Source organism: Stegostoma tigrinum, chromosome 36, assembly GCF_030684315.1.
Source record: "Stegostoma tigrinum isolate sSteTig4 chromosome 36, sSteTig4.hap1, whole genome shotgun sequence".
In the NCBI taxonomy this organism is placed as follows: Eukaryota; Metazoa; Chordata; class Chondrichthyes; order Orectolobiformes; family Stegostomatidae; genus Stegostoma; species Stegostoma tigrinum.
Window position 1 is genome coordinate 9,355,827 of NC_081389.1, and position 13,948 is coordinate 9,369,774.

Genomic DNA, 13,948 nt, shown 5'->3' on the forward strand with positions numbered 1-13,948 from the left:
GCCTGGGTTACAGATGTTCGGATGCAGGAGAAGACAATTTGGTCTGTCTGTGCCCGTGCCATCACGCCAAATGAGCATTTCGCTAGCTGCCGTTCTCCCTGTAACCTCTGCACGTTCTCCCTTTTGCAGAGCACTTTCTAATTGCCTCCTTGAATGCATCACTTAGACCTGCCTCCACTGCGCACTCTCTGGCCACACAATCCACACCTCGACCGCTCCCTGCATCAGAAAAAAATAAAGATTTCTCCCCCTCATTACTTCTAATTCTCTCGTTCTCAGTCCCTCGCTCCCTGCTCCTCCTGATTTCTGAGTACCTTGATCTCCCTTAATCTCTCAGCCTGCTCTTCTCCGGACAAATAAATTGCTTGTTATAACTTCAGTTCAGATTGCAGCTCTGAGAGGAGCCAGAGCTGATCTCTGCAATCCCATGTTTTAAATTTCCCACTGGCTCCAATCGAGGTCTGCCACAGCTCGTTTGGTTTAGAGGGAAGCAGAGGGCAATGGTAACTGAGGGAGTGAAGAGAGCACGTGTGAGGTTGGCTTGGGGGGGTTCACTGTTGCTATTGTTCCAGGTGGGCTTTGGAACAGCAGGGCCAGTTTGTGTGGAGACGATGGCCTGGTGGTATTATCACTGGACTGTTAATCCCAGAGACCCACGCAACATTCTGGGGACCCGGGTTCGAATCCTGCCTCGGTAGATGGTGGAATTTGAATTCAGTAGACAATCTAAAATGAAGAACCTAATGATGACTGTGAATCCATTGTTGATCGTCAGGAAAAATCCATCTGGTTCACTAATGCCCTTTATGGAAGGAAACTGCCACCCTTACCTGGTCTGGCCTACATGCAACTCCAGACCCACAGCAATGTCGACTCTGAACTGCCCTCTAGGCAATTGGGGGTGGGCAATATAACCTCACACTTTGTGAGCAGTAATAGGCTTGAATTGAGCTTACTGCATTGTTTGCCTTTTAGTTTCCTTAACCAGTGCTGAAGTTTGAACCACTGATATTGTGACGCATGTAATGTCGTAAGGGCCATTGAACAGAAGAAACCTCAGCCACAGCTCACCAGAACAGCAGTCTGTGGCCTGGGTGGGATGGACATCAGTGCCCACCCTCGTCTGTAGCCTGACCCCCTCCTCCCCTCACCGACTGCCCATGGAGCCCCATTCCCTGTTTCACGGGTGAGTGCCCCATCTGGGTTGCTCATTTTTATTTTGCACTGGCAATTTTCCAAGGCCCAGGAGACCATTCAGCCCCTCCACTGTGTTGCGGTAATCAATCAGATCCTGGCTAATTTGTAGCTGAACTCCAGTTTGGGGAGGTGATGTCATTGACACTGTTTGTGTTAGCCAGAACTGTGGGCTGGGAGCGCAGGTTCGAATCCTGCCACAGCAGCTGGTAAAATTTGAATTCAATAAAAATCCAGAATTAAAACAGTATCATCGATGTTCGTGAAAGGGCATCTGCTGTTGGGCTGACGTGATGTAGTGGCACTTTCAAGACTTAAACCCTCTATGGTATGGAAACGGGCCTTTCGGCCCAACAACTCCATACTGACTCTCACAGCATCCCACCCACATCCATCCCCATAACCCAATTAATCTACACATCCCTGAACACTACGGGCAATTTAGCGTGGCCAATCCACCTAACCTGCAAATCTTTGGACTGTGGGAAGAAAACCAGAGTACCCAGAGGAAACCCATGCAGACACAGGTAGAATGTGCAAACTCCACACAGACAGTTGCCCGAGGCTGGAATTGAACCCAGGTCCCTGGTGGTGTGAGGCAGCAGTGCTAACCACTGAGCCACCGTGCCGCCCTAATACTAACTTCCTACAGTTCTTCCTTCCTTAAAGACCCTTGCTTCCCAACTCCAAATGTTAGTTCTGTTATTCTTTCTCCATGGGTGCTGCCAGACCTGTCAGGTTTCTCCAGCACTTTCTGCTTCCATTTCCCAGTATATTTGCTTTTTCTGGATCATGGCGCATCCTGATTTTTAGCCCCATGAGGAAATTCGCCTTAACTCTGACAGCCACCATTTAACAGTGGTCACAAAGCCAGATGGACACTCCTGGTCTGTTCCATGCTCTCTCTCTTGTTGCGAGAGTGGAGAATAATCCCCGCCAATCCCTTCAAACGCAGAAGTACCTGCGAGAAAATCAAACTATTTGTCTGGTACGCATTAAAGAACTTGGTGCCTTTCGAGAAAGTGAAAAAAGTTTGTTTTGCTTTTTGAAAGTTACCTTGACTTCTTATTGTGTTTGTACACAAAGGCACTGAGGGAACTAAATTTCTACTAATTGCAAGCAAATTACTCATTGCAAGGTCTTTTGCTTAAATTTGCAACGCTTTGTTATTTTGAGCAGCTTGCTTCCGAGGGAAGATCAAAATCTCTGTGAAAGAGTGGTCGATTGTTTAATTTGACAGCTGATATCCTGCCTTGTGCAGAATTCAAACAAAACCTGGGACTCACGTAAGCAAGCTTGCTTCCAATTTAGCGTTAGTAGGAGAACAGTGGCATCGGGAATTTCTTTGAAAATCCTGTTGCTGGTTCCATTAATTTATCCTGACTGTTTCCCTGTCATAGAGTCATACAGCATGGAAACAACCCTTCGGTCCAACCAGTCCATTCTGACCATGATCCCAAACTAATCTAGTCCCACCTGCCTGCTCCAGGCCCATATCCCTCCTTTATTCATATACTTATCCAAATGTCTTTTAAACATTATATAACTGTACCTGCATCCATCACTTTCACTTCCACACCTGAACCACTCACCGTTTTAAGAAAAAAGAAATTGCCAGCCATAACTTATTTAAAAATATTTACCCTCTCGCCTTAAGAATATGCCCCCTGGTCTTGAAATGCCCCACCCTAGGTAAAAGACACCTTATCTATATCCCCCATTATTTTATAAGGTCACTTCTCAACCTCCTATGTTCCAGTGAAAAAGGTCCCAGCCCATGCAGCTTCTCTTTATAATTCAAAACCCACTCTTGGTAAATTTCTTCTGAAACCTCTCCAGCTTCATAATATCCTTCCTATAACAGGGAGACAGAACTGGACACAGTATTCCAGAAGAGGCCTCATCATAATGTCCCAACTCCTTTACACGAAGGCCTGAGCAATAAAGGAAAGCGTGCTAAATGCCTTCTTAAACCCCCTACCTATTTGTGATGCAAACTTCAAAGAATTATGTGTGTGAACCCCTAGGTTTCTCTGCTCTACCACACTGTCCAAGGCCCTACCTTTAATTGTATAAATCTTGCCTTTGTTTGTTTTACTGAAATGCAATTCTTCACATTTATTCAAATAAAACTCTGTCTTCAGCCCATTGACACAATTGATCAAGATCTCTTTGTAATCTTAGATAACCTTCTCCACTGTCCAGTATACCTCCAGTCTTGGTGTCATCCACAAACTTACTAATCATGCCTTCGATATTCTCATCTAAATCATTTATATAAATGACAAACACAAGTGGAGCCCCTCCCCCAGTAACGATCCCTGTGGAACACCTCTGGCCACAGTCTGAAAAACAACCCGCCACCACCACCGCTCTCTGTCTGCTTCTGTTAAGCCAATTTAGTATCCAGTTGTCAAGCTCATCCTGAATCCTGTTGTTTTCTGATTGGAATTAAAATCATTTTGCACAATTGTTAAAGTGTGTAGGAGGAGGCCATTCATCCCATTGCACCCATACTAAATTGATCAATGAGTGCGAACAAAAGCTCCAAGCTAATGACCCCCCCCACCGAATAAGCAATTCAGCCCCCACTTGCAGACCCTCAGCTGTTGTCCTGTAACCCCGTGCACTCTCCCTTTTCAGATAACTGTCTGATGTAAATAAAGGATGTGCTTTCCCATTGAGTCAGACGGATCAATTCTAACAGGACTAGACAGGGCAGACACAGGAAGGATGTTCCTGATGACGGTCTGGGGAGTCCAGAGCCAGGCGTCACAGTTTAATTATACAGGGTGGGCCAATAAGGACTGAGATAAGAAGAAATGTCTTTCCCCCTGAGAGCGGTGAGCCTGTGGAATTCGCTGCCACAGAAAATGTTCAAGACTGAAACATTGCATGTTTTCAAGGAGTTGTTAGACATACTTCTTAGAGCTAAAGAGATCAAAGGGTTTGGGGAGAAAGTGGGAACACGAGACTATGTTGGATGAGCAGCCGTGATTGTATTGAATAGTGGATTAGACTTGAAGGGCCAAATGGCCTGCTACTGCTCCTGTTTTCTTTGTTACTACGTAGGGATCACCACCTTTGATTTGGTTACTTTTTTAGTTATTGATCCCAACATTAGTTCCATGTTTGTTTTTCCTGTATTAAATACTACAGCAGACCGAATGCAGAGTTTGGCCTGAGAAAGCTCTATGTTTGTCCATTGTGTCAGGATTGAATTACTCTGGCTGAGGTGAAGGGTAAAGCTCCCTCTGACCTGCATCCCCAGACGTAGACCTTAATCTGAAACCTTTAGCGAGCAGCGCATGTTTGAAGTGAGGGCCGTTAACGCTGACACTCCCTGACTCTACAGGCTGTGGCAGAAGTGGAGCCGGAAATAATGTGCTGGTGGCTCTTGGGGAGAGAAAGAGAGAGAGAGAGAAAGAGAGCTTTCATGACATTGCTGTGAAATGGATTTCATACCACTCTGCCAGACTGACCCAAGACTATTCAATCCCAATTCACCCATCATAGAATCCTTTGGGAGCAGGCCATTCGGCCCATTCAGTCCATACTGACCCTCCTAACAGCATCCCGTCCAGACCCAAAGGCCTTTGCATCCTAGTCATTGACTGCCTTAGACCCAACTGTTTCTGAATGACCACCTGCGATCCAAAGTACCAAATTCTGCCCCTACCTTGTCCCATTTGGCCTCGTCACTGCACTTGTTGACCTCCACCGACGTTTTGCCACCTCCACCCATCCTCTGCCTCTTTTCTAGACCCTCCAATTTTGTCCACCTCCCGGAATTCTTAGATTGCCACGTGACCCTGCCCCCAGCTATCTAACTTCCCTGTGTCCTGCCATTGAGGGTGGAGCTTTCAAATTCGCATCTTGACCTCACTACAATTCCTTGAACTTGCCAGTTGTCTTGACAAACCCCTCTCAAGATCTCTTCCTTTATCTACACCCTTTCTTAGCCAATCTACTCACTCCTGTCTCTGACTCGTTGCCCCCTGTTTCCCATTACAGGTATCCATTGCAACATTCAAGACATTTAGACGAGTACATGAATAGTCATAGAGTTGTACTGCATGGAAACACACACTATGTTCTAGATTGTCCATGCCAATCAGGTACCCTGTAATAATCTAGGCCCATTTTCCAGACTTTGGCCCATATCCCCATAAACCCTTCCTATTCATGTACCCATCCCGATGCCTTTTAAATGTTGTAATTGTATCAGTCTCCAACACTTCCTCTGGCAGCTCATTCCATACACGCACCTCCCTCTTCGTGAGAACATTGATCCTCGGGTCCCTTTTAAATCTTTCCCTTTTCACCTCAGACCTGTGCCATCTAGTTTGCACTCCCCTACCATGGGTAAAAAGATCTCAAATAGAAAAGGTTCAGTGGTTTGTGAGCCAAATGCAGGCTAATAGGACTAGTTTAGTTTGGGAAATCTGGTTGGCATGGACAAGTTGGGTCAAAGGGTCTGTTTCCAAGCCATCTGTTCGATGCCAGTGTGGCTCTGTAGGTTACACACTTACCTCAAGAGTAAGAGAAACTTTGTTCCACAATTGACATGTACGATCCAGGATGATATTCCAGTGCAGAATTGAGGGAATGCTATACTGTCAGGGAGACTGTCTTTTGGATGAGGCGATAAAGCAAGATCCCATTTTCCACCTCAGTGAGACTCAGTGGCATTATTCCAAAGGAAAGGGGAATTTATAAAACTATCATTTGGCCCTAACTGGAAGGTGTGTGCAATTTACTTTGTCACTGTGCTTTAGGAAAGATGGGAAACCTATGGAGAAAGTATGAATGAAATTTTATACAGAAAGAGGGACTTTTAAAATTATTGTTATTTGCCTGTAGGATGTGTGTATCACTGACCACACCACTGTTCATTACTCATCCTGGTTAGCCTTGAGAAGGTGGTGGCGAGCTGGCGACTTGAACCGCCACATGTCCATGGGGTGTAGGGACACCCATAGTGCTGCCAGGGTGGGAGTTCCAGGATTTTAACTCAGTGACACTGAAACAACAGTGATATATTTCCAAGTCAGGATGGTGAGTGGCTTGAAGGGGAACTTGCAGGATTAGGTGTTCACATGTATCTGCTGTCCTTATCCTTCTAGAAAGAAATGGGTGTGGGTGCTGTTTGAGGATCTTTGGTGAATTTCTGCAGTTCATCTTGTAGATGGTACACACTGCTGCTATTGACTGCCAGTAGTGAAGGAGTGGATCTTTATGGATGTGGTGCCAATCAAACGGGCTGGATGGTGTCAAACTTCTTGAGCGTTGTTGGGGCTGCACCCATCCAGGCAAGTGGGGAGTATTCCATCACACTCCTGACTTGTGCCTTGTAGATGGTGCATAGGCTTTGGGAAGTCAGGAGGTGAGTTATCCACCTCCGTGTTCCTGGCCCCGACCCTAAAATGTTGATAGTGGGGATTCACTGATGGTAACACCATTGAATGTCAAGGGATGTTGGTTATATTCTCCTTTTTGAAGCTGGCACGGGACACGTGTATAGTGCAAGGATATGGTGCTACTGGAGATGGTCTCGTTCAAGTGGTGATGATTAAGAGGTGATTGGATACAGCCATTTAGACGCATGTTACATTTGGATAGTTGAAATAGAGGAATTTTTTTTTCCCAAGAGTGGAAGGGTTGAGAACCAGAAAACATCAATCTAAAGAAGTAATTAGGAAGTAATTAATTATAAAATAAGCAATGGTGAGGATATGGATTACACCGCTACAATAGGGTACAGATTCATTAGAAATCTTTTGTAGATATGCTCTTGAAGGAGAAATAATGGGAGGGGTAGTGGGTAAAGAACAAGAGATTAAGTGGGACAAAAACAGAAGTTGCTGGAAAAGCTCAGCAGGTCTGGTAGCATCTGTGAAGAAAAAGTCAGAGCTAATGTTTCGGGCCTGGTGACCCTTCCTCAGAGATCAAACAGTGCCTTGGTTTTCAAATTCTGATTCCTGTTTTAAAATGCCCCCAAGATTCTGCCAAACCTAGCCCAGCAACATCCTGTATCCTCCGTGATCTTTGGATTATCTGATCCTGGAATTGTATGTTTCTCCGCTTTCTATGGTCCCAACATTGGTGGGTCCGTTACCTTTCATTCACTCTTGGGAAATGGCCAACATCAATAGCCTGACCCTGATTGCCCTTGTCGTGATTGATAAAACAGAGTGGCTTGCTAGGCTATATCAGGGGGCAGTCAAGAGTCAACCACATCACTGTGGGTCTGGAGTCACATGTATTCCAGGCCAGGTAAAAATGGCAGATTTCCTTCCCTAAAGGACATTAGTGAGCCCTGCACTTTAATCCCTCCACAATGAATTGCTTATCAGCTTCTCTAATGTCCTTTATGGAAGGAAACTGCCATCCTTAGCTGGTCTGGCCTACAGGTGACTCCAGTCCCACAGCATTGTGATTGACTGTTAACTGCCCTCTGGGCAATTAGGGATGGGTAATAAATGCTGGTCCAGCCAGCGATGTCCTCATCCCGTGAACGAATAAAAATACATACTCTCTGCCTCTGAACCTCATCCTTCCTTAAAACCCATCTCACGTCACCTGGTCTCTTATATTCGCAGTGATCAATTTAGAGCTACAACGTTCCTGTTTTATATCATGTTTGAAGGTGTGATATAATTGCAAATTGCAGCTTTAGATTTTAAGTCCTCCCCACAGCCCAGTATAGGGTATCCCTCTTTTCTGAAGTAATAAAAGCAGAGTGTGCTGGGGTGACTCACCAGGGCCTGGCAGCTTGCCTGGAGAGAGAAACAGGTTAGATGAGCAGAGACGGGATGTCTGCCTTTCACTCAAGCCGCCCATTGAGATGACTTTTTCCTTAAGGATGGTATTCAAGGTGGCTCAGTGGTTAGCACTGCTGCCCCAGGGACCCGGGTTCAATTCCACCCTTGGGCAACTGTCTGTGTGGAGTTTGTACATTCTCCCCGGATCTGCGTGGGTTTCCTCCTGGTGCTCCGGTTTCCTCCCATACTCCAAAGATGTGCATGTTTGGGTGGATTGGCCATGCTAAGTTGCCCATAGTGTCTCGTGTGGAGTATGCAGGGATAGGGTAGTGGGTGTGGGTCTAGTAGGCTGCTCTTCAGAGGGGTGGTGTGGACTTGTTGGGCTGAATGGCCTGCTTTCACACTGTAGGGATTCCATGATGTGTTACAGGGCCTTAGTGAGACCACACCTGGAGCACTGTGTATGGTTTTGCTCTCCCAGTCTAGGAAAGGATAGAGGGAATACCGTGGAGGTACACCAGGGCTGATACTGGGCTTGTCAGGATTCTCTTATGAGTAACTGGTTCAACTTGAGCCTGTATTCACTAGAAGTTAGAAACATGAGACAGGTCGAAGCGTATAAAACACAAACGTGGCTGGACAGATTAGATGCAGGGAGGATGTTGCTCTGGTTGGAGAGCCTAGAACTAGGGGCATAATCTCAGAGTAGGCAAGAGATGAGGAGTCATTTCTTCACTCAAAGGGTGGCGAACCTGTGGAGCTCTACCCCACAGAAGCCTGTGAAGGCTGAGCCACTACATATTTTCAAGAAGGAGATCAATACTTTTGATTTCTTATAAATCTGAAAATGTATGGAGAGGAAGCAGGAAAATGACATTGAGGTAGAGGCTGAGCCATATTGATGGGCAGAGCAGTCTCGATGGGCTGAATGGCCTTCTCCAGCTCTCAATTTCTAAGTACATGCACAGTATTCTTTCCTAAAAGCCTGACTTGGGGCTTCACTAAGTGACGAGCTATCTTGTTATAGCAAGGATATGATTAAGCTGGAGAGGTTTCAGAAGAGATTTACCGGGATGTCGGTGGGAATGGAAGGTTTGCGTTATATGGAGAGGCTGGATAGGCTGGAACTTCTCACTGGAGTGTAAGAGGTTGAGGGGTGACTTTATAGAGGTTTATAAAATCATGAGTGCTATTGATAAGGTGAATGGCTTTTCCTGAGGGTGGTGGATTTCAAGACTAAGGGGCATATTTTTAAGGTGAGAGGAAGAAGATTTAAAACAAAGACAGCAGGGGCCAATCTTTTTAGACGGGGATGTTGTTTGTTTGAGAATGAACTTCCAGGGGTAGTGGTGGATATGGGTACAGATAGAATGTTTAAAAGACGTTTGGATAACGACATGAATAGGGTAGGATTGGAGGAATATGGGCAGGGGCAGGCAGGTGGGAGTGGGAGTAGTCTGGTTTGGGATTATGGTTGGCCGAAGGGTCTGTTTCTGTGCTCTATGACTCTGTGCTGCCCTCATTGAAGGACAGTCACATACTTACCAAGCTATTCAAACAAAATGGCCCAGTCCCTGCCTCTGTTCCTAATCGCAGAGCTGAAGTGGTCTCCCAATACTTTCCTCCATGTAAGTGTGAGGCAGCTGGGCTACACTAGAGTACACCCAAGGAATGGTTGACGCTGGTCCACTCCACCCCCTGAACCCAGCCAGCTGTGCCAACGGGGTGAATGTCTCTCGTCCTCTTGGGCTGACCGTCTGTGATCTCATTTCTCTCCTGCACAGGGCGCAGCCGCAAATCCGGAAAACCAGGACCAACAGCAGAAACTGCGGGAAGCAGCGGAAGGCCTGCGAGTCGTCACCAACTCGGCTGCTCAGAACGCCATCAAAAAGAAGCTGATTAATCGGCTTGAGGTAATGCAGCTTGTTCCTTTCAGGTAAATTCGTAAGCAGCTTCCTCCTGGTCCTACAATTGGCACCAGGCAACCGAGTGAAACAGGGAGGACCACAGAAGCCAATCTGTCAGGAAACCATTACTCAAAGGATCAGGCACGTTGAGGTCATCAAACTTAACGCAGGTCAGAGGCAGGGTCATCCCAGTCTGTGTGACTCCCAGCCACTCACTCACCAAATCGCCCATGAAACCAATTTTAGTACATCATGTCGAACTTAATTGATCAATTGGCTTTGCAGGGCTCACTGTAGCGGACGAGAGTCTTTTGTTGTTCAGGATATGTTTCTCTTTACTCTCTCCTTGAGCAGAATGCAGCCAAACAAGCAGCTGCTTCCGCAACGCAGACTATTGCAGCTTCGCAGAATGCATCATCGTCCAATAAGAACACGGCCGCCCATCAACAACTGGTCCAAAGCTGCAAGGTAAAGGGTTGAATGGGAAAATCCCACAGGGGTTTGGTGTGAAACCGTGTCTCTCTTGGGTATGTCTTCACTGGAATGGGCGTCAGGAGGCCTCCCTGTTCAGTTCCAATGAAATGGCACAAAGGAAGCTGAGGAGTGACCTGATCGAGTGTATCCCAGGCTGTTGTGGGAGGTTAGGGAGGAAACTGTGTGGACACTTGCAGAAATATTTGTATCATTTATAAGCACGGGTGAGGTGCCAGTTGACTGGAGAGAGGCTCGTGTTGTGCCTTTGTTTGAGAAGGGATGTAAGGAGAAGCCTGGGAATTATAGACTTGTGAGTCTGACTTTGATGATGGGTAAGTTGTTGGAGGTAATTCTGAGTGATAGGATTTATGTGCATTTGGAAAGGCAGGGACTGGTTAGGGATAGTCAGTATGGCTTTGTGAGAGAGAAATCATGTTTACATGATGTATGACTTGGGGCAGCGCAGTGGTTCAGTGCTTAGCACTGCTGCCTCAAAGCGCCAGGGATCCGGGTCCAGTTCGAGCCTCGTGTGACTGTCTGTGTGGAGTTTGCACATTCTCCCTGTGTGTTCCCACAGTCCAAAGATGTGCAGGTTAGGGTGGATTGTCCATGCTAAATTGCACATAGTGTACAGGGATGTGTAAGTTAGTTGGGTTAGCCGTGGGAAATGCAGAGTCACGGAGATTAGGTAGGGGTTGTGTCTGGGTGGGATGCTCTTCCGAGGGTTGGCAATGACTTGATGGGCTGAATGGCCTGCTTTCACACTCTAGGAATTCTATGATTACACAATGACCGAACAAGCTGTTCACCTCTGGCTCAAGCCTGAGTGAATGCAATGAGCATCACCCTATTGTGTACGGATCCTGGGCTGAAACAGGTGTATTGCACGCTGTCCCTACGAGCTTTGAATTGATGCAAAATATTTTGGCATGTCTCCCTGCTTAATGAGAATCCAGGTTGAGAGCAGGTACCTAAAGCCATCAAAGGATCTCCGTTCAGCAGCATTAGACAATCAGGACTGTACAAATGTAAATCTGCAGTTTAGCACACACGCCAGTTTCCACCTTTCCCTGCCCAGAAACCAACATCCACTGGGGAAACACCCAGCTCTTAGATATTTTCCATTCAACCAGTTCAGAGATCTTATTACTTTAAACTGGAACTGGAACCCTCGGCCTCCTGGCTCAGAGGCAGAGGGCACTGCCATTATGCCTCAGGTTACCCCGTGGCGTCACATTTAGATAATTTCTAACCACTGCTGTACTTGAAAGATAAGTAGGGAAGTTGTGGAGAGGTCATAATAGAGGCTGCAGAAAGATATGGATAGGTTCAGTGAAGAGACCAAGATAAGACCATAAGACATAGGAGCAGAAATTAGGCCATTTGGCCCATCAAGTCTCCTCCTCCATTCAATCATGGCTGATAACCCCATTCTCCCGCTTTCTCCCCGTAGCCCTTGATCCTCTTGATAATCAAGAACCTATCTATCTCAGTCTGAAGATCAGGCAAATGGTTTAAAATGTGGGAAAATGTGAAATGAACAATAAAAAGGAAATATTTTATCCAAACAGTGTGAATTTGTAGAACTGTGAGATAGAGAGGGATCTAGGCATCCTCATGCATGGATCACAAAAGGTTATAGGTGTCCAGGTACAGCATTAGGAAGCTAATGGAATGTTTGAATTTATCGCAAAGGAATTATAAAAGTTGGAAGTTATAATGCTGGAAGCTGGTGAGACCACATCTGGAGAATTGAGCACAGTCTTGGTGACCTTCGTTAAAAAAGATGTAAATGCAATGGAAAAAAAATTCAGAAAAGGTTTACCTGACATAAACTTGGAATGAGATAGTAGGAACTGTAGATGCTGGAGAATCTGTGATAACAAGGTGTAGAGCTGGATGAACACAGCAGGCCAAGCAGCATCATAAGAGCAGGAAGGCTGACGTTTCCATTTCTAATGAAGGGTCTAGGCCCGAAACGTCAACTTTCTTGTTCCTCTGATGCTGATTGGCCTGCTGTGTTCATTCAGCTCCACACCTTGTATATCTCATAAACTTGGAATGAGTGGGTTGTCTCTTCAGGAAAGGTTGGAAAGGCCAGACTTGTACCCACTGAAATTTAGAAGGGTAATTTGTTGGAAGCATATAACATCCTGAGGGGTCTTGACACGGTAAAAATGGAGAATCTAGAACTAGGGGTCACTCTTCAAAAATCATGTGTCACCCATTTCAAGCAGACTTGAGCGAAACATTTTCTCTCAGAGAGCCACGAGTATTTTGAACTCTTTTCCCGAAGAGGTGGTGGAAGCGGAGTCCTTGAACAGTTTTAAGGCAGACACAGACTGATTCTTTTTAACCAAACAGGTTCAAGAAGAATCAAAGGCAGAAGTTGCTGGAAAAACTCAGCAGGTCTGGCAGCATCTGTGAAGAGAAATTGGAGTTAATGTTTCGGGGAGGTGACCCTTCCTCAGATTAAAGGAGGTTGGCAGGGATGCAGATTTGAGGTTCCGATCTGATCTTAACAAATTGCTGTGCAGACTCAAAGGGTTAAATAATCTACTCATGTTGCATTTTTCTGAAGAAGGGTCTCAACCCGAAACATCAAACTTTCCTGCTCCTCTGATTCTGCTTGGCCTGCTGTGTTCATCCAGCTCTACACCTTGTTATCTCAGATTCTCCAGCATCAGCAGTTCCTATTATCTCTACTCACTCTCTGTGTTTGGTTGTTCATATGTTGTAAGTTGGATGCTTTGGAAATGGAAGTATTTTTCTTTTCATCATCCCTTCCTCATCTGCTCCCTCTTTTTCTCTTCTTTCCTTTATTTTGAGTTGCTCTTGAGAAGGTAATGGTAGACCCATGTGCTGTAGGTAGCCCCTTAGGGAGGGAGTTCCAGGATTTTGACTCAGCGACAGTGAAGGAACATTGATATATTCCCAAGTCAGGATGGTGAGTGGCTCAGAGGGGAACTTACATGGGGTGGTGTTCCCCTGTATCTGCTGCCCTCGTCCTTCTAGCTGGAAGTGGAAGGTGCTGTCTGATGAGCCTTGGTGAGTGTTTGCAACCTGTCCTGTAGGTGGTATACACTGCTGCTATGTTAGTGTTGAAGGTGGTGGTTGGATAATGAACAAACGGGCTTATTTTGAGGAAAAGCTCCTCACATACAGTGTCTCGTATTTTCTTTCTATAGGTCGTTGCTGATTATATTCCTCAGTTGGTGCAAGGTGTGCGAGGGAGCCAGGCTGAGCCTGAGAATCTTAATGCCCAACTCGCCTTGATTATTGCTAGCCAGAACTTCCTTCAGGTACGTCTGTAACTCTCTTTTTCTCTGTCTGTCTGCCTCTGTCGCCTTCTCTCTCTCTCTCTCTCTCTCTCTCTCTCTCTCTCTCTCTCTCTCTCTCTCTCTCTCTCTCTCTCTCTCTCTTTGAGCAGGACCTTCTCCTTCTGGAGCTGGTGAGCTGAGATCAGACAAGGGCATTGAATTAGGCAGTGTGGTCATGGCACCCAAAACCCAAATTGTCAACCTGCACCCGCAGTAATTGAGTTCTGGATTGGAGGGGCAGCACAGTGGCCCAGTGGTTATACCACCAGGGACATTGGGTTCGATTCTA

General features: G+C 46.1%; 1 protein-coding gene across 11 annotated transcripts in view; it reads left to right on the plus strand.

Annotated features, from left to right (window-relative positions):
* Positions 1-13,948, plus strand: part of tln2b (talin 2b) — a 357,717-nt gene that overhangs the window by 242,360 nt on the left and 101,409 nt on the right. For all 11 annotated transcript variants that reach the window (XM_059640204.1, XM_059640207.1, XM_059640203.1 and 8 more), the window contains 3 exons: positions 9,743-9,871; positions 10,220-10,333; positions 13,528-13,641. In XM_059640204.1, coding sequence (XP_059496187.1) covers positions 9,743-9,871; positions 10,220-10,333; positions 13,528-13,641 — 357 coding nt within the window. The remainder of the gene's footprint in view (positions 1-9,742; positions 9,872-10,219; positions 10,334-13,527; positions 13,642-13,948) is intronic.